The 20,291-nt window shown below is 45.5% G+C and overlaps 1 protein-coding gene across 10 annotated transcripts in view; it reads right to left on the reverse strand.

Moving 5' to 3' along the window:
* Positions 1-419: 419 nt before the first annotated feature.
* The window catches only part of PTEN1 (Calcium/lipid-binding (CaLB) phosphatase), a 281,037-nt gene continuing 261,165 nt past the window's right edge, over positions 420-20,291 (reverse strand). For 8 of the 10 annotated variants that reach the window (XM_086486434.1, XM_086486435.1, XM_086486433.1 and 5 more), the window contains one exon: positions 420-937. In XM_086486434.1, the coding sequence (XP_086342560.1) occupies positions 797-937 (141 nt within the window). In that variant the 3' untranslated portion in view covers positions 420-796. Of the gene's footprint in view, positions 938-1,056; positions 1,256-20,291 lie in introns of all 10 variants that reach the window. The other 2 variants (XR_015184796.1, XM_086486438.1) reach the window with 2 other exon arrangements.

Genomic DNA, 20,291 nt, shown 5'->3' on the forward strand with positions numbered 1-20,291 from the left:
CATGAGAAGGTGCATCCACCTAAGCAACCTTAAGTATATGGACATGCATATGTTCCAATTACTAAGACACTATAAGTGTCTTTGACCATATTTCTTATGGATGGTTTGAGGGATTATTCCCATAGAGGGAGCAACCTAGGCTCTAATCTTGACACAAGGCACTCTACTAATATTTCCAACTTCCTTCTCTCTTGTCCACATCCTCATTCTTTGTTGTTGAAGGCTTAATTTCCTAGCAAAATCTTGCTTGTATCTAGGCTTGAATATGCATGACCTTGATGTAGATGTAAGAGTCCTCATTGGTACATATTTTTCTAAAATGGCAAGTGATGCAGACAAGGCTTGAGAGTGAATAATGGCTAAAACAAGATTAAGTTATAGAATTTGGGCATAATTAGTAGGACCCAAATGTGCAGCTTTTGATTTTTGATACAATCCACCCAGCAATGCAAACATCCCGGTTTATACTGTGAATTTCTCATTTGAAAGTCCTTCAATGCATAATCACATCCTTGCCAGACCTTGGCAATGTGTTTATTGTAAAGTTTATCAAGTGTTTCATAGCAAACACACACTTAAGACCTGATTTGCATCCTCTCCTCTTTCTTTAGTGCTTATTACAATTAATGAAAAAGAGGTCATTGTAAAGAAATTACTTCATCTCTTCAGCAAGATAGTACAATATTTAAACAAGAGTAAAATACCTCTCCACGTTGTTTGCAAGTAAGCTTTTCTCTAAGCTTCACCTAGAAACTAATACTACTTTTTGCAAACATTTTTGATATTTTGTGGTGCTTCATTTTAACATTGATGAAGAAACTCTATTCATGGTAGACAATTGTTTTGTCAAATGCTCCATGGATTTTGATTCACTTTCAATCATGACATTCTCTTCGGCTAGCTTTTGCAATAGTCTTGATGAGAAAAACACATGAACCTGTTGACAAAACATGCAGTATGAGTGTAGGTGCGTGCAAACATGAGAGAGAGAGAGAGAGAGAGAGAGAGAGAGAGAGAGAGAGAGAGAGAGAGAGGTCTAGGCTGGGACAGCATTACCAATGAGTTGTTTGGTAAATATGCTGAGGAATTCCAAAAACCTTGACAAATCTTTACCAACAAATTTGGCATTTTGGTATATGGCTCATTCGGGGAAGTTAGGTGTGATTGACAGTTTGCCAAAGATACCTTTCTCTCTTTAATATGAAACATTGGAGACCGATCTTTTTGATGGGTTATTTGCAAAAGTTTTGGCTACCTGATAACATAAGGTGTTACCCTATATGATATATCCTGCTCAGTATGGATTCAAAAAGGGGAGCAATACCTTGCAATAACATCCTTATGCTCAAATAGGGATAAATTATGCACATGCAATCAAGCAAGAGATATTCATAACACACTTAGATCTTGAAAAGGCTCTTGATCATATCAGTTGGTCTTTTGTGGCACAATTGATGCCATGCATCGGATTTGGTAGATGCATGCCACAATTGATTCATATGATAAGTGACTGTTCTCAATCTTGTGTGACCATCAATGCTGGAGAAACTAAACCATTTATGCTCACGCATTCTTTGTGGCAAGGTGATCCCCCGGTATTGTACATGGTAAGACACTTATTGCAGCTTCTTGGTAGGATGTTTTGAATGCTTTACAATCCGTGCGTGTTTCAGCTTCACCACTTATGCAACATTTGGTCATGGAAAGAAGTACTTAGATTCACCACATGAAGACCTTCAGATTCTCGTCGAGAAGTGAATTCGCTTTCAGTTGAAATCTTGGCAACATCTGGTGTCATTTCTTGGCTCAAGAAGTCCTCTTGCATACAATTGCATGGCAAGATTTTGTCATGCGCATCATAGATTTCATCAACCCAAAGGTTATCAGCTTCTTTGGGCACAGTTGTCAGAAAAAGTTCAAGCTTTGGGGCAACTCCATCCTCTTGCATCTATTTATGCTTGGGATGATTGGGGTTTACATAGAAAGAAACGATTTTCACGGGCATCTGCTAATGATGTATATCATTTTTTAGTGCAAGAAAAACAATGGCTTGCCGATGAACCCAACAAAATTAGGAGAATGCCAAAAAGGGAATGTGGAAGAAGAACTTTTTAGTGCTTTGCATTCTAGAATTTCTTTCCAAGGAAAAGTGCTTCTTTGGCGAGTTCTGATGGGGGGCATACCTTTGAAGTTTGGTGACTAGCTTGAAGAGAAGAAATCTTTCCAATGGCTACAATTGCTTTTGCAGATCTCACCTAGAAACTAGGAGGCACAAATTTATATATTGCTCGGTGGCTCGCCAAGTATGGAGTTTTTTATCCTTAGTATGGAACGCACTTACAGGATACTATCTATCACCAAGACAATGGCTGTTTGGCTGTGGGGCAATTTCTCAAGCAAAGAATGTACTTTTTGCCTTCTATTGATGGTTGGGCCTTCCATACAATGGGTCCATCAGCAATGCCTTTCTTTTCAACTCTCAGTCAGGGGTGAGAGGACATATCATGCGCATTTGTGGCTTACTATTTTGGTAGATCTCTTTGTTGATAGATGGAAGAGTCTTTTGCAAGGAGCAACAAAGCTCTTCCATGGTTGCAGGCTACACAGACGGTTCACGTGTCTTGTGAGTGTTTTTATAGGTGATGGCCATGGGCCTAAGCCAGAGAGAGAGAGAGAGAGAGAGAGAGAGAGAGAGAGAGAGAGAGAGAGAGAGAGAGAGAGAGAAATGAAATGAAATGAAATGTTATATTAACGTCTTCATAAGGTCAGAGTGACCTATGAGACCAGAAAGTTATAATGTGGTGGATCTGATACAAAGTCAGATTAACAAGATGACAAAATGACAGAAATGACAAAATGACAAAATAAAATACTATGGAATCCTGAACTGCTAGGTGTGAACTAAGCAGCTAAACAGCTAGCGGGGATAGCTAGATCACAGGAGATCCAGCATCGGTCACTGGCGGATCTCATCAATCTCCTCCATGGTCAGTAGTCTGACCGGGCTCGGAGGTGAAATATGACCTATGGGTTACATGTGATGTCGTATGTGTATGGCTGATGAGTGACTCTCGATGCTCCAAAATTGTGGTGATGAGAGTCGCAATGGAGAGTCCACACTATGGCTGGGAGAGGAAAGTGTGTAGATCTAAGTCATGGCTGAAAATGTGAGAGAATCAAGTTCGGATGTGATCAAAAGCTGAGCACTCTAGTAGTGTGTGGTACTCAGTCTCTCGAACTAGCAGTGAGCATAATGTGCACAAGCGATTTGACTCTTCTCCATTGTCCCAACGCCCTGTCTCGCATCGAAGGGAATGGGAGCTAAGCCAAATAGCTGCGATGGTGCGTATCTCCGGTGGCTCAAGCATGTAAGTGTGAGTACGGCTTCCTCTTTCAACAAAGAACATGGTTTTGTAGTTGGAGGCAATATGGGTGGTGTAATGTATGAAACGTGACCCACCGGATTTCTCCCAAGCCGTAATACATTGGCATTGTACAAAAGCTTCATTTACTTGGGAGTCAATTGAAGCATCATGTAGCAAGTGTAATGCATCCCATCTTCCAAACCACTTCTTTATGTCTTGCATCCATCCCGTGCTCAAGATCTTGCTTTTATGCGTCTTTTGAACTTTTTTGCTTGCTTCCCATGCAATTGCAGGAAGTTGATGTGAGGGGTTTTGACGCATCTTTATCATGTACTCACAACAACCCCTTTCCATGCCCATAACCTCAATTGGAAGAGATCTCGACTGAAGAAGTAGGAGCATATATGGTGTTTGTGTCTTAACTTGGAGAAAGTTTGCAAGAAAACGCTTTTGGACATTCTCAAACTCTTTCCAAGTAGACTTTGAGATGCTCCCGTCCCACACTTCAACTCCATAAAGAAGAACCGGTGTCACCAATGCATCAAAAAGGTACTTCTTGAGAACCCAACACTTGACGTTTCCTACATTACACATGTTCTCAAATGCATAATATGCTCTCTTTCCCCCTTCCAAACGATGCATAGCACATTCATGCCACTTGTGATTGGACGGAACCTCAAGGCAAAGGTACTTAAAGCTCTCAACAACTTCAAGTGTCTCATTGTTGTACACAATGCATGGCTTCTCCCTATGGTTGATTTTCACAAGCATAACCTTTGTTCTTGATTCATACACAATCAGCCCACTATGCAAGCAATAGTTCTCAAGGACAACCATAAGCTTTTGTGCATCTTCTAAAGTGTGTGCTAGAAGCACTACGTCATCCGCATACAACAAAAGCATGATTATTGCATTGCAAATAGTGACCTCTTCAATGCCTTCTTCTTGCATAAAGTCAAGTATCATTTGTTACAATTGATCGATGCATAGACCAAAAAGAGTTGGTGACAACGGACATCCTTGTTTAACCCCAATAGTGCTTACAAAAAATTCTAAAATTTCTCTTTCTATGCGCAATTGACAAATCACCTTCTCATAGATTCGAGAAACCGCAAGCATAAACTCACTTGGCACTTGGAGTTCTTCCATCCTTATCCACAAATTATTACGTGGAATCATATCAAACGCTTTCTTAAAGTCCACAAAACAACAATACAATCGCTTGCCTTTCAACCGACTTTCCTTCATAATAACACGAAGAATGACAAGATGATCAATGGTGCTATGGCATCGACAAAAACCCGCTTGTCCTTTTGTACGTTTTTCATTCTCTTCAGCACAATCACTCAATTTCATTTCCATTATGCACCCAAACAACTTTGCCATAAGATCAATATAGTCCAGTTGTTGTTTACATTCTTTACATCCCCTCCTTTATGCAAAGACTTGACCCAATTAGTACTCCAATCATAACGCATACCATGTTGAGTGCAAGATTGAATATATCACACATCCACTCATAGGTAAAATCTCCCGTCCATTTGATCATCTCCGTCTTGATACTTTGAAGGTTTTCCGCTTTGCGAGTGGTCAACTTTTCAAGCCCACCGCATGCATCCTTAATAGTAAAAAAAGAGGACATACATGGGAGTGAACCATAAAATGATGCTTTTTCAGCATTTGGTTGCTCATATAATTGCCTACAATGTGTGTACATATCCATAAAACTCAAGGTCCCAAAATTCTCAACCCGCTTGCCCCTCAAGTTTTCCCAAAATCTTGCACATGCACGTATCTTTTCTTGGACTTGAAAAAGTTGTTGCTTTACTTCCCATCTTCTTCTCTTCTTTTGGATCAATGCCTTATATGTATGCAAATGACTTTGATAGTTGTCTTTGTCCATGTTGCATCAAGCTTTATCAAGGACTTTCGAGCATCTTGACATTCTTTATCAAACCACCTTTTGCGTGATCTATCTTTATTGATACCATGGAGATGCTTTATGGCAAAACATTCTTTGGTACAAGAACAAATAACTTTTTTGAAAGCTTCCCATTTTGTTTTCAATGGTGCGTCATATTGAAGCTTTGTCATCCATAACTTTTGCTCAATCATTTCAATGTACATTGTTATCCGTTTGAAATCCATAGTGATAACTTCTCTTCCCTTTGGCTGAGATTATCATGCTTAGTTGCTTCTCCACATGCAAGGTCAATACATAGGGCCTGATGGTCTGATTCGAGGGTCCATTGGCTAAACATAAAACTCTTTATGCGATACATGATGGCCCGGCACTTCAGTTTGAGCTATCCTCCACCAGCAGGATGATAGTGATGCAGGGGGGTCGACCTACACTCCAGCCTGCAGAGTTTACTCCGCAGGAGTTGTGCAATGAGAGAGAGGAGTGTTGGGAGCTCATCTCCGGCCTGACACTCTGGTTCATCTGGCGGCCCGCTCCTTCTGCATCTCTGAGGCTCGCCTTGTACCAACAGTAGAGACAGTTTGGGATCTTTGGCTAGAGCTGATCCATACTCTCAGAGGACACTTTGAGAGACTCCAGAGCAGCTCCAACCGCATACGGGAGCGTAGAGAGGCTTTCCTTCGACTATGGCGCCTTGGGCCTTTCTTCACCATGGTCCAGGGTGTGCTCAGATGGCACTACCGTCCACCTGTGTGGCTCTTTCCTCTCCTCATCTCTTGATTTAGCCTCATTATACATATGCTATTTTTTTTTTCATTGGGGAGAGTCTCCCCCTTAGGATTGTTGTAGCCCTCTCTAGTAGAGGTGGTTGTAGCCCTATGGGCAGTTTCGTTAACTAATAGAAGGATTTTTTTCTCGAAAAAAAAAAGAGCAATTGGTATAAGTCTTGCTTCCAGCTGAGCTAGGAATGCTCGCTTCTTCCGTCGCACAAGGCGCCTGAAGGCTATCCGAGACTGTCGATGATTGATGTCCCTAGGAGAAGATCCCTTTGAAGTCGTGTTCTCGTCTCTCTCACTCCTCGTCATACCAATTGTTCTGAGGCAAAGTCCCAAAACGACATCTCTGATCAGGCAAGTGTGTGGGTATGCCTCTATTGTTGCATCATACAATGTCTCAGTTAGTAAAGTGGTCATCTCCTTCACTGAGAGTCCTAGCCTTTGGCTGCAGTACATAGACGACCATAGATCCCTTTGTATAAACAAAGTCGGTCTCTTGTATAAATGTATAGCGGGTATGTGTCCTCCCTCCTAACACATGGCTTGTACCGTACAGAAAGGAGACGGAAAGTTTCAAGAGAGCATGATCCATTGCTACACCCACTGGTCTGGGTCCTACTGTCAAGGGATGAAGCTTGGCTGTGCCATGACATAGTCCACTGTGTTGGCCCCATGCCTGTGTGGAAAGCATGTGAAACCGGCAGCTCTAGGAAAACGTTGTAGGCCATTAAGTATCGCGAGGCCATGTGTAGTCGCAATCTCCATGAGATATCTCACATACTCTGTCTGCTCTTTGTCCTGTGAATGTCTATCAATCTCCAAATCTCCTACATCCAGCTCTCTAAGAATCTCCTCTAAAGTGTCATAGAAGACTGTCTAAGCATTGCTCGTCCTGGCATTGAAGTCCCCTAGGAGGTGATGTCACCATCCTTGGAAAACTCCCATATGTCATTGTCTAGGATAGAGAAAGGTGACTCGCTTCTAGGCCCACATAGACTGATGTACTGGGGGAAATCAGCATATGGAAATGTATAAAAATTGGTTTGTGTCGACCCTCAGCCTCACCCACATGTATATAGCATGATCATCTCTTTGTACAATGTGTAGAAGTGGCTGTAGCTCCTCTCTAAATAATATTGCTACTCTCCCCGATCCTCTGCTCCCATACTCAAATCTTGTGCCAGTTCGGGAAGCTGTCTCCCATCTATATCCCGTCACATGTGGCATCATCTGTCTAGGGGCCTGATGAGTCCCTAAGAAGAATATAATGTCCCTGTCCCAAAAGCTATCCTCAAAGGCGCCCATATCCAGCCTATAAGATCCATTACAATTCGAAGCTGCCATCTTTGGTATGGTCCCATTGGTCTCACACCGTCATGTAGAGCAGTTCTCGACAATCACAACCCGACCATCTCTGTAGAAGGCAATCTTGCCCTTCTCCCTTGCTGCTGTAATCTCTAGAATCACCTCTCATGTGAGTCAGCTGCGAAAGGGTGAGATCATCACCGAGAAAAATACTTGTCTTCTTGAGGGTTGGCCTCTTCTTCAAGAACTCCTCCTCCTCCAAGGAGGGGAAACGTAGTATGAGTGCCCACCCTCCATGCCTTTGTGTGTAGAGGCTTTTGCATCCCCATCATGGACATAAGGCTTATGACCTCTTTTTCAACATTGTTGACATCCTTGAGGCCGGTGACCCTCACATGCAAGGCATGTAGCCGTCTTCTTTGCTCTTCTTTGAGGGTCATATTAATGATGGTAGGTGTAGAAGAAGCCTCTTTACCTTTCCCTTTTTTGGTGACCTCTGATCCACTTCTTAGCCACCTCCACTTTCTTTTGTGTCTTGGTGATGACCTCGACCCAAGATAACTTCTTTTCCTCCCCCTCCTTGATGCCTGTACTTGTTCTTTGATTGTGTTCAACTCCTCCATCATGGAAGGCTGAAATTCCCCTTCTTCAAGTCGCCGACTTTTGGCTTCAAGAAGCTCATCTTGTAGATTTCTGATGATGGAATCTTGGATGACCACTTTCTCCTCGAGTGAAGCGATCCTCCTACAAATGCCATCTCTTTCTTTGGTCCATCTTTGAAGAATGGTGCTCCTCTCCTTCCTCCACTCTTCCACTTCATTTCTCCATTCTCTCATTTCCTTCTATATTGCCGACATCCTCTTTCCTGTCCGCATGAAGGAGGCTTTGTGGGCGGCTGGCGAGAGATTCGTGTTCTTACATGTGGGGGAAGCCATTGGCACTTCTCCGATGCTTCCCATGAGAGTGAGAGAGAGAGAGAGAGAGAGAGAGAGAGAGAGAGAGAGAGAGAGAGAGAGAGAGAGAGAGAGATGAAAATGAATGAAATGTTATATTAACGTCTTCATGACCTATGAGACCAAAAAGTTACAAACGTGGTGAATCTAATACAATGTCTGAGTATCAAAAATAAAAAGGTACTAAAACAGGGGTACTATAGAATCCTAAACTGCTAGATGTGAACTAAGCAGCTAGCTCGAACTGTGTAGGATATGAGTAGGGGGTGAAAGTAGTGATTGAGGGCTAATACAACACAATGTGGGTGTGGGTGTGGGGATATAATGGGTAAGATCTAATACAAAGGTTGGTACAAGATGAGCAGGTTATACAATCCTCAAAAGAGCTAAATCACAGGGGATCCATCATCGGTCACTGGCACATCTTATCAATCTCCTCCATGGTCAGTAGTTTGATCGAGCGTCGTGCATGTCAGGCCAAAGTGATCTGAATCCTCTGATGGAGCCTCCGTCGATTCTCTGTAGTCCTTCGCAGTCGTAGACTTCTGGATCTCCCTAGCTCAGTCGCTCGCTCGATCAACCTGCCTCTGGTGTAAGAAGAATGTGAGCTCTGCTGTGGTAGCTGCTTCTCCGGCTGCCCAGTGTCCGCTCAAAAGGAGCCTGTGATCGTCTCTGCCACTAGCTAGCCTCTCCTCTCATCAGGTTCTCTCTGTGTTTGCACAACTCTAGCAAAAACAGTTCCATATATTTTTGGTCCTCATACCCCATGATTCTAGATCGCGGCCCAAAAACCTCTCTGGACAAGCAGTGAAAGCAGCGTATCTCATAGTAAATTGGGCAGTGGCATGTGTAGTGCAACTCTGTCTCAGGATCCATGTGACATAGGGGACATGTCCTGGCCTCTATTGGTACTCCACTCTGCTGTATCTACCAATCTCGATCCGAATCTGGTGTGTAGAAGTGCATATCTGGCCAATAGCACATCGTATCCCTTGAGAAGTGGGTGTCCATGTATCTCGGCCTCGTCACAAACCATCCTCAATAAGCTGGAGAAGATGCTCTCTCTATAGAAAGCCATGTTTGTGCCTAGCTCCTGTGTTGGCTGTATCCAAGTCCTCCTGGTATCAATTGAGTCATGTCTCGGCAGATGAGCCTTGTGATCTCGAACTGTGTAAGAGTCAGAGAGGGTGCATCCAATGAGAAGGGGGGCAATCTGTCCATGATGAACCCATGTACCTGAAACCATGATGTTATCTCTCCATACCAGCATGATGTATCTCCCTGCAAAGCTACTTGTCGAGAGGACTCAAGTGCTAGGCGGGCATATCTGTCTCTGGGGAGGTCCCACAAGCGGTGTATAAAGGAGATTGATTTGGTAAGCGCCTCAACTAGTAGTGGGGCGGGCAGCTAGCTCTACTCGAATAATGTCATGTGGTATTGAAGCCTTGGCTCTAGTAAGACGCGAGATCATAGAGACCAGAGGCTTCTCCATGTCTCCCCATCCATCAATGTGACCCGACCTCCCGCAATGGTCCAATGAAGGCCCCCATATATGAACTCCATAGAGCCATACGAAAGCCACCAGAGTGTCAAAAAGCCAGAGCTTTGTCCTAGGCTCCTGAGACTGAATCTGTGAACACATCCTCTCCAATCCACCCAATACCGCATATGCTTTGGTCAGTCTAGTCTATGCTGCTCTCCTCAATGAAAATGTTGGTCCACTAAAGACCACTCCAAGATAGGTGTAAGCATTTGTATACTCCACTATCTCATGGCCGTATGTGAATGGGGGTGCTGATCTCCTAGTCCACTATGGGCAGGTGTTAAACACCATAACCTTGGTTTACCAAGGTTGACAGAAAAACCACTGTCGTGGGCAAACCTATGCAAAGCATCCAAGTGACGTTGCATCCCCTCCAGAGAGTTGGAGATCAACACAATATCATCAGCATATAACAATAGTGAATCCATGTCCCTACCAGCTGTGTACCTCTATCACCCTCTCTCTCAATATAGTCAGAAACCTCATCCACATACATACCAAATAGAGTAGGAGAGAGCGGGCAGCCCTGCTTCACCCCGATAGTGGAGTGAACTAATGTAGATAACCCCTCTCGAGTGTGTACATGCCCCACTATTGACCTGTATAATGCCATGATACCCCAAATCAGCTCTGTGGGTACTCCCATCTCCTGTAGTCTGCGCATCAATCTAGCTTTGGGAACTATGTAAAATGCTTTGTGGAAGTCCATAAAGCTACAATAGATCCATCTCCCATGTGATCTGCCCTCCTCAATAATGGCTCTGAGTGTCAGAATGTGGTCAAGACTAGAAAAACCTCTCCTGAACCCTGCCTGCTCGGCTGCGCGTATACCCTCCCTCTTTGCCCATCTACTTAGCTGCTGCTCAAGAATGGATGCATACAGCCGTGCCAATGTGTGTCCAATCATGATAGTGCGATAATTCCCAAGCTCCATAGAGTCTCCAGACTAAAGATAAGTACAATAGTAGTTAAACTCCAAGTATCAAGCAAGCCCTCAAGCATGGCACCATTGAACATCACTGCTAGAAGCTCTGATGCTCAGCCACTAAGCCATCATGATCATATGCTCTCCCAGTCCTCATCCTATCAATGGCCTTCTTCACCATCTTAGCAGTGAAAAAAGCACGTGTGTGGGCATGGCTCGGGGGAGTCGGAAAGAGGCAGCTGTCCAGGAACTGTGTATAGAGACGATGAATACTTGCTCCAGTCCTCTGTACAATAATGGCAGGAGGGGGGGAGTGCTCATGAAAGAGTCACTATGCCTCACCTGAGGGCGTCGGAAGGAAATCTGTGACTATCTGTGAGTGATGTCCTTTTTCAAAAGCACCTCCCTCTGAAGCTTGGCTCTCGTCTTGCAACACTCCTCATCATACCGGCTCTTCTGAGGCATGCTCCTAGAACGTCATCTTTGCTCAGGCTGGGTGTGTGGGTATGCCTCTGCTGTTGCATCATGCAATGTCTGTGTCAGTATAGTAGTAAGCTCCTCCAAAGGTCGCCTTGGCTCCTCGGTGAAGAGGCATCTGTAGATCCCATCTATGTAGACAGAGTCCGTCTCCCGTGTAAAGGTGTAGCAAGTAGGGGCTGCGATCCGTGGTATGTGTGCTACACTAAATTGGAAAGAGATGGTCATCGACACAAGGGCATGATCTACTGCTAGACCAACAGGTCTGAGTCCAGCTGTGAGGTCCTGGATACTAGAGATAAAGCTCGGCTGCGCCATGACATAATCCACTGTGTTGGTTCCATGTCTGTGTGGAAAGCATGTAAAACCTCCAGCAATGGGAAATCTCTGTAGGCCATCAAAATGGCCAATCCACGCGGAGTTCCCATGTCTATCAAGTGCCGTCCATACTCAGTATGCTCCACATCCTGTGATAATCTAGATAGGGCCATCTCTGCAACATCCAAATCCCTCACCATCTCCTCTGAAGTATCATAAAATATTCTCTAATGATGGGCAGTCCTAGCATTGAAGTCCCCTAGGATGATAATGTCACCATCCCTAGAGAACTCCCATATGTCATCATCCAAGATAGAAAAGGATGACTGTCCTCTAGGTGGTGCATATACTGACGTACTCAAAGGAAAGTAGAAAATAGAAACGTAGAGGTATCTGCCTTTCTCTTCCCTCAATCTCACCCACATGTACCTAGCCTGCTCATCCCTGTGGGCTATATGTATCAATGCCTGCAACTCCTCCCTGAATAAAACTGCCACTCCCCCTGAGCCCCGTCCTTTGTGCTTTGATCGAGTCTCCTGTTCGCAAGCTATCTCCCATCTGTATCTGCTGACATGTGGCATAGACTGCCCAAGGGCCTGATGTGTCTCAGAGTAGAAGATGACGTCCTTCCCAGTGAAACTATCCTCAAAAGCACCCACATCAAGGCGTAGAGATCCATTACAATTCCAAGAAGCAACTTTGTGTGTGGTCCCATAGGTCTCGCACTGTCATGCGGAGCGCCCCTCCATAATAACCACTCGTCTATCTCTATAGAAGGCCAATTTTCCTCTCTCTCGCGCTGTTCTTATCTCAAGCATAACTTCTTACATGTGAGCAAGCTGCGAGAGTGTGAGGTCGTACCCAAGGAAGATCCCCGTCTTCTTTAGTGTAGGATGCTTCTTCAAGAAATCCTTATTTGCTTCCCTGGAGAGGAAGCAAAGGATCAATGCTCTCTCCTTTGAAGTCTCCCCATTTTCTTCTCTCTTCTTCCTCACTCTCCATGACTTTGTGTGAGTGGCCTCACTATCCATCATAATTAGAAGTTCTTTGACTTCCCCCTACACATCATCACGGTCTTTTAAACCGGTCATTGCTGCATGTAAAGCTCTAGCCTTCCTCCTTTGCTCTTCCTCTAGGGTCATGTTGATGATTGTGGGAGTGGGGATGACTGTTGGTTCTTTCCCTTTTGCTTTTTTAGCGACTTCTATTTAGTTCTCGGCCTCATCTACCTTCTTTTTTGTTATCGTGGTTACATCTACCCACGATGACGTCTTCGCCTCATGTTCTTCCCCACTTGTTCTTTGATGACTTTGAGTTTCTCTATCATTGAGGGCTAAATTTCTCCTTCTTTAAGTCCATTCCCCTGCTCTAGTTCCCGGAAGCTCTCGCTTGAGGGCTGAGACTTCCTCCCGGAGTGCTTGGACTTCCGCTTAAAGTCTTCTTTCTCCTTTTTCAATTGCTTGTCCTCGTTGAAGACCATTTGGATGAGGTTGGCCTTTTCTTTACACCATCCTTCCATCGCCGTTTTCTACTCTTTCATCTCTTTTTCCACTTGTGTTATCCTCTTGTTCGTGACCATGAACGTTGCCTTCGTTTCCCTCGAGGGAGACTTGCACACGGTGAGCTGCTCTTGGTCTCCATTACGTTTTGGCTCTTTTGATGTCAATGATCGCCTACCCAAGAAAAGACTTCTGCATGTCAATAATGCTTATATCAAGCATGAGCCTTTTCGCACTATGATTGTGAATATCATCCCGCCTTTGCTATCCCAGATGTATGTTGACTTGGACATAGCATGGTTTCGTTTTGTTATGCGTGTTCAATCAGTTATACAGGATTATGGCAGGGATTATTTGTCACAATTAAGGGAATAGGTTAACCAGGCAAAGGATGCTTGTAGCCGATTAATGCACTTGGCTATTCATTCTTCTCTTGCTGATGCTCAAATGACTAAGTTGTTCTCTGCTCGTGCAATCTTAAGGCACAATGATGAGAAGAAATTGGCCAAATGGCAGACTCGAGCTCGTCAACAAGCTTTTGCAGATAAAGGATGGCTTCTAAACAATTCTTTAAGCATTTGCATCACTCGAGGCAGTCTCAAGCTATATGGAGAGTTAAATTACCGTCAGGGGAGTGGACCTCCACTCTTCGAGAGCTAGCACTAGCCCTACGCTCTCATTATGGCAAGATTTTTGAGGCCCCTTCTTCTCCCACGAGAGAAGCTCGCCAAGCGCGTCATGTGTTTCTATCGTATGTTACTTCCATTCTCTCGTTGCGGCAGGCTCAAGACTTGGAAGCTGTTTTCACTGAGTCGGAATTGTATGCCAGCTTGCTTGATTTAGGTCGATGGAGAGCTCCTGGTCGGGATGGTCTCTCTGTGGAATTCTTCTTGTCTTTCTGGGATTATTTGAAGTTGCCTCTATTATTCATGATGAATACAGCTTGGGAACAATAGGAATTACCCTCCTCTTGGAAAGAAGGTTTGCTCAAGCTGATCCCTAAGCATGTATTGTGTGAAGAATTTTCACATTGGCGACCTATTACACTTATGCATGTGGTATATAAATTGATGGCAAAAATGCTTGCTAACCGACTCAAATGCTTTCTACATGAAGGCTTGCATCAATCTCAATACGGCTTCATTCCGAGACGTCAAATTACTGATAACCTCGCAAATGTCATTGTTGGTATGGAATATGCAAAATATAATGGACAGGATGTATTAGTCATGCAGGTTGACATTGAAAAGGCATTCGATATTGTTCATTGGGATTACATTGCAGATACCATGCGACATTTGGGCTTTGGGCCTAGGCTATCCCGTGTCGTGCTTTTCTTGTATGCAAACAGTACTTCTGCAGGCTTGCTGGATGGTTCTCTCACAGAATCTTGGCCTTTGGGACGGTCGGTACGGCAGGGCTGCCCTCTGAGTGCTTTGCTTTATGCGATCGCTACTCATCCCTTGTTTATCTACTTGGATTCCTTGACCTCCACTGGTAGGCTACATGGCCTTACTTTACCTTCTGGTCGACAGTTTGCTGGTCAGGCTTATGCAGATGACTCTTTGTTCATGCCTCGTAATAACTATGATGATATACAATAGATTATGCATACTCTTCACTTGTTTGGATTGGCAGCAGGTCTCAAAAATAACTTTTGCAAATCCAAGCTATTGCCTTTGAAAGAATGTGACTGGCATAGGATATTGTGGCCTGGGGAGATTGTTCTTCCCCATGTTCTGGTTCACCATTTGGGTTATCCGCTGGGTTGGAATGTATCGGCTATGAAGAAAACGGATTGGGTGCTCCAACGTCTACATTCCAAGTTGAATTATTGGAAATTGTCCACGTGGCCACTTCATGTGCGTCTTAGGATTGTCCAATGCATCCTTGTGGCTTATGTGCAGTTTTACTTGCCTTTGTTGTCCTGGCCTCGGTTGCGCTTGCAAACTCTCATGTCCAATATTTTAGAACATTTTTGGCGGACCTCGTCTACCAAGAGGGGCATTCTGCTTTTATCTATGGACAAGCTGTGTTCTCCCAAGCGGCTTGGAGGGTTGAATATTTGGGACTTGAGAAGTCATCTTCTGGCTCGGAAAGCTATGTTGTTGCCAGTTTTAGTGGAGCAGCAACAACCCTGGGCTCTCATGGTCACACATTTATGTGCGCACATTGTCACCCCTTCCTTTGGTCATTGGCAACTGACTTATTGGGATGTTTTTTTTGGGAAGCTTGAAGGACACATTCCTGGATGTCCCTTTACTTCTTCTCTAATTGTTGATTGGAAGGTTGTCACTTCACATTTGGCTTGGGATGGTCGACAATCCTCTCGAGTAAACTCTCTTCGCTTGGAGAGTCTACATTGGAGCAGGGTTTTTGCTTCGACTTCGGTTCAATGGTCTCCTCGCCAAGCGTATTTTCTTTCTCGAACACACACACACACGCACGCACGCGCTCGCGCGCACACACACACACACACACACACACACACACACACACACACACACACACAGAGAGAGAGAGAGAGAGAGAGAGAGAGAGAGAGAGAGAGAGAGAGAGAGAGAGAGAGAGAGTGGTTGGGTGTGAACAGGGTATAGCTAAGAGGCGATAAGTTGACTGGTAAAGGCAAGACGGTGAGAAATCAAAGGAAAAAGCCTTCAGGCACATGAACCACTCCAAAAAACAAGCAAAAATTATTAGGGAAAATTTGAAAGAACACGGACAGAAAAACGTATGGACTTGCACTGATAAGTGTAGCAGGCTACAGTGTCACTTTCACAGGACACAGTTACAGTTAGTACAGTTGGTCTGGTCTGTTCACACTGGACGGACACTCTGGGCAATGACACGACACTCTCGGCAGTGACACGTGGTAGGGATAAGGATGGTGGCCTAGTGGACATGTGGCCAGGTCACACTTAGCTGGCTGACATTTATGAGCCGTTGGTGGCTCTTTATGATTGTATCTATGAGTAGTAGCCGTTGGGTCATTATCATTATCTTTTATAGATGGTCGGGTCATCGTCTAGGTAGCTAGTCTTACATAGAGCACTGCTTCACCATCCCTGCACATCTGAGCCTCGACACCCCATTTGTCCCTGTGAATCCTGGGCTGGAGCTGCGTGTGCTGCCATGCCAGAGTCTGTACATGGTTCTTTGAGCTAGTCGAGTCCACATGTTCTGGTCCACTGTTGTGTCTCTGTTGTTATCCATTGTTTCTGTGTCTCATTCTGTTTGAGAGAGTTTCCATTTGTTTGAGTGAGATTGTCACGCACATTGCACTGAGGGGCACCCACACTGTAGAGAGCACGACACATTATCCGCGCTACAGGTGCTCTCATTTTGGCGATCACGGTGGGACATCAACTGAAGTCTCACTCTGTTGAGTAGCTGGTTTCTTCGCTTCGCCTGTGCAGCCGGTTGGTCTGGTCCAGTTTCACCCTTGACAACTTAATCTAGCTGGTCTAGTCTCTCGCCTTGTTGGTCTGGTCCTCTCTCGCCCTGGTCCACCCAGTTCTCCTCCTAGTCTAGTCCTTCTCGTCCCTTGTCTAGTCCTTCCTCGTCCTGGTACAGGCCAGGTGGTCTAGTCACTCGCCCTGGTCTAGTAGAGTCTAGACCAATGTTCAGCCAACAAGTGAAGGTTGTCTTGCCCAAGTGAAGGTCTTCTTGCCCAAAGCTTGGTGGAGTTGGCGGTTACTGCATGACACATACAAGGAGGTCATTGGAGCGTCAAAGTGCACTACTGAGTCCTCTGAAGTACTACCACAGAAGGCGTCAACCCTTGGTGTCCAGTAGAAGCATATTAACCCCATCACCCATACCTACTCATACGGCTACCTCCATTCCTTCGATCGGTTCTACATCCTCCAGGTCACCTTCTCCGGTAAGGCTCTCCCCCATTTTGTTACAGCAAGCGAGGGAGCAACAGACTCAGGAGCAAGAGGCCATGGAGGAGCTCACAAGTGTTCTGGCAAAGGTGAACATCAAGTTCCCTACCTTTAAAGGTCTCTCCGCAAAAGATGCAGACGACCATGCTCGGAGGTTTGTCTCTCTTTGCAGAGGTCGTGGCCTCAACACAGAAGACGCATACCTGGTGCTCTTTCCGTCCACCTTGGATGGTCTTGCAGATAAATGGTACAGTCAGTTTGCTGAAAACCACTTTACTACTTGGACCATGTTAAGACATCAGTTATGTGAAGCTTTCCGACCAGGGGATTATCAAGAGAAGATTCTACATGAGTTGGCCAACCTGTTGCTCCAGCCCAAGGAGACATTTGCAGAGCTCATGACCAGAACAAAGTCCCTGGTCGCCAAGCTGCCTCAGCAACCAAGGGAATTCATGGTGAAGAAGTGGGTAGAGAAGGCTCTGCCTAAGACTTCTCAACAAAAGCTCAGAGAAAGTCTCCGTCCGGAAGCCAGTCTGGAGGACTTTGTTGCTACTGCTACTAGAATAGAGGGAGCAAGAAGGCAGGTCACTGACTCTCCTCAGTTAGATACTACCCCTGTACTCGTGGACAGTCCATCAGACCCCTTGACTTCTTTAAGAAGGGAACTGGAAGCCCTAAAGTTACAGCGGGCCCTTCACGAAGAGAGATCCTTCTCTCTCAGACAAGAGAAGCCTCCACATCAAGAGGCTTATGATCAACTTGAAAGAGAGTTAGAAGAGCTCATGTCTCAGCAGGAGCCTAAGGCTATGGTATGGTGTAGTTCATGCCGCTCTCCAGGACACCCTCCACAGGACTGTCCCCTTCGCTCTTATTGCCACTTCTCCGAAAAATCGGGTCATGAAGATAAGGATTGCTACTATATAAAGGGATTGCACAAAATACAGCAAAGTCTTGGTCCTACTCTCCAACAGGGGTTAGCACCAACATCCAACATGGTTTCCCACTACAGCCATCCCAACTACATGCCACCTTTGCTCAATACCCCTGCTGTCCAAGGTATGTCAAGTACTTTCCCGACTCAAAGTTTTTATAATGCTAATGCCACCTCAACCCCTCAGAGCTTCTACACTTCAGCCTCCAACTCCATGCAGCAACCACCTCGTCCCCCGTTTCGTCCTTCCAATCGGCCCATACTCTGCTACAGATGCGGAGAATATGGGCATTATCAGAGCAAGTGTCCTTTACCTGAGGGGTCCCCTCCTTGTCGTCATTGCCCTGATTCGAAGGATCACTACAGTAAGGATTGTCCCACACAAAGGGCATCCACGTCTTCAAGCTCGACTCAGAACCAGCAAGAATTCACCTTCCCGAAGATAAACTTGATTACTGTGAACACAGTGCCTCACCATCACCTGCTACTCATGTGGTTAAGCCACTGCAAGTGGAGCCTGTTGGTGTCCTTACTCGGGCACAAAGAGCAGCTCTTGGTCTCAGTCTGCCCACAGGTCCACCTTGCCAGTCCCCACTTCCTCAAGCTGGTCTATTTGACCCAAAGGACGAGTCCTTCAAAATTGCTCAGAGCAAACCAACTTCCCTGTTATCTGACATTGATGGAGCCTTCTTGGAAGCAGTGGCTGACTTAGAACAGATTAAGGTCCCAAAGGGAGCTCAGTTCGAAGGCGCCAAGCCCGCAGCAGAAGCCATCTTGAAAAATACTTTTCAGCAGGTGTCACTATACGACATGCTAAGGCTCGACGCAACACTTAGAGGTGACACCCTGTCAGTCATTCAGTCTCTGTACCCGGGGGCTGGGCCTAGTGGCGGGCACCTCCCTGTACAGCCCTCAGAGTCTTATTTGATTTCCTATCCATCTGCTCCCCTCACCGATTATAAAAGTCCTTGTCTCACTGTATCTATTCTTGGGCACCAACTATCCGGCATCATCGTTGATGGTGGATCTGGAATCAATTTGATGCCCGAATTCACTATGATGGCCTTAGGTCTAAAGCCTACCCGACCCGCTCCTTTCACTGTTACATTGGCCGATCAGAGAACAATCTACCCAGTGGGCATAGTCGACAAGGTGCCTCTGAAGGTACAAGATTTCACTTTCAACTTGGATTTTGCGGTAGTTAATCTTCCCCAGGTAAAGGGAGGTTATCCCTTGCTGATTGGTAGGCCATGGTTGCGACATACGAAAGCACTTCACTACTGGGGAAACGACGCCATGTGGATACATACTCCTGGCTCTCCAATGCAACAAATTTGTCTCGAAGGAGGTATGGATCCGGTCGTTCAACATAGCTCTTTGTCAGTAGAGTCCCACCGTGACTTGGAGCAGCCGGTCCCTCCTGATGGGTCCGATGAAGACTTACTGCGGTGGTTAGAAGCTACCTCTTCGATGCCATGCTATGTAGTCTCTCTTCAACCTTTGCCAACAGATTCACCCTCTCCCCCTGATCCTACACCTGAAGCTAAACCTGAAGCCAGTAATCCCAGTCAGCCAAGTGAGCCAGAACCAAGTGGACCGGTCTCTGGTGCCCATCCTTCAGAGGGTCCCTTGATGAAAACCGTCGGTCTGGGTGAGCCTATAACCCACCATAGAAGGGGGAAAAAGTCTCCCTTGCAAGAGTTGACCAACACCCCAGCTCCTTCCTTAGCCTCTACTCCATCTGACTCTCCACCCATGCCGGAGCACTTTGAGTGAGGTATATGAGGATTTACCATTTGCATACTTCCATCAGGATGGTTGCAGGAAGAGTATGCTGATTTCAACATTGATAAGACCCCAGCTAATAATGTCCAGAAGCTCACAGAGGCGGCAAGGTCTTCTCTCCCTGACGCAGCCTCGCCCACTGCACCGCCCGACCCAGTCAGAGAGGTCAACCTAGGCGGCCTTGACAACCATCAGCCCATCTTGTTAGCCACTTGGTTATGGGATCACCCCGCTCTACTCAACCTGGTAATCTCTTTTGTGCGCTCTTTCAAGGATGTGTTTGCCTGGTCTTACCACGATTTGGAAGGAATCCCAGCAGAGCTAGAAGTCCACACAATTCCTCTGGTTGAAGGGGCTAAGCCGGTCAGAGGACGGGCTTACAAACTGAATCCCAAGTATGCAGAAGCAATCAAAATCGAGTTGGAAAAAATGCAAGAAGCAGGTATTATTGTACCAGTAGAGCACTCAGAATGGTTGTCCCCTATGGTTATTGCCCCAAAGAAGCAGTCCAACAAAATTCGAGTTTGCCTCGACTACCGGGCTTTGAATAAGGTCACAATCCCGGATGGATTTCCGACACCTTTCACTGAGAGAGTCCTCGAAGAT

Source organism: Adiantum capillus-veneris, chromosome 17 (assembly GCF_014529385.1).
Source record: "Adiantum capillus-veneris isolate H3 chromosome 17, ASM1452938v2, whole genome shotgun sequence".
In the NCBI taxonomy this organism is placed as follows: Eukaryota; Viridiplantae; Streptophyta; class Polypodiopsida; order Polypodiales; family Pteridaceae; genus Adiantum; species Adiantum capillus-veneris.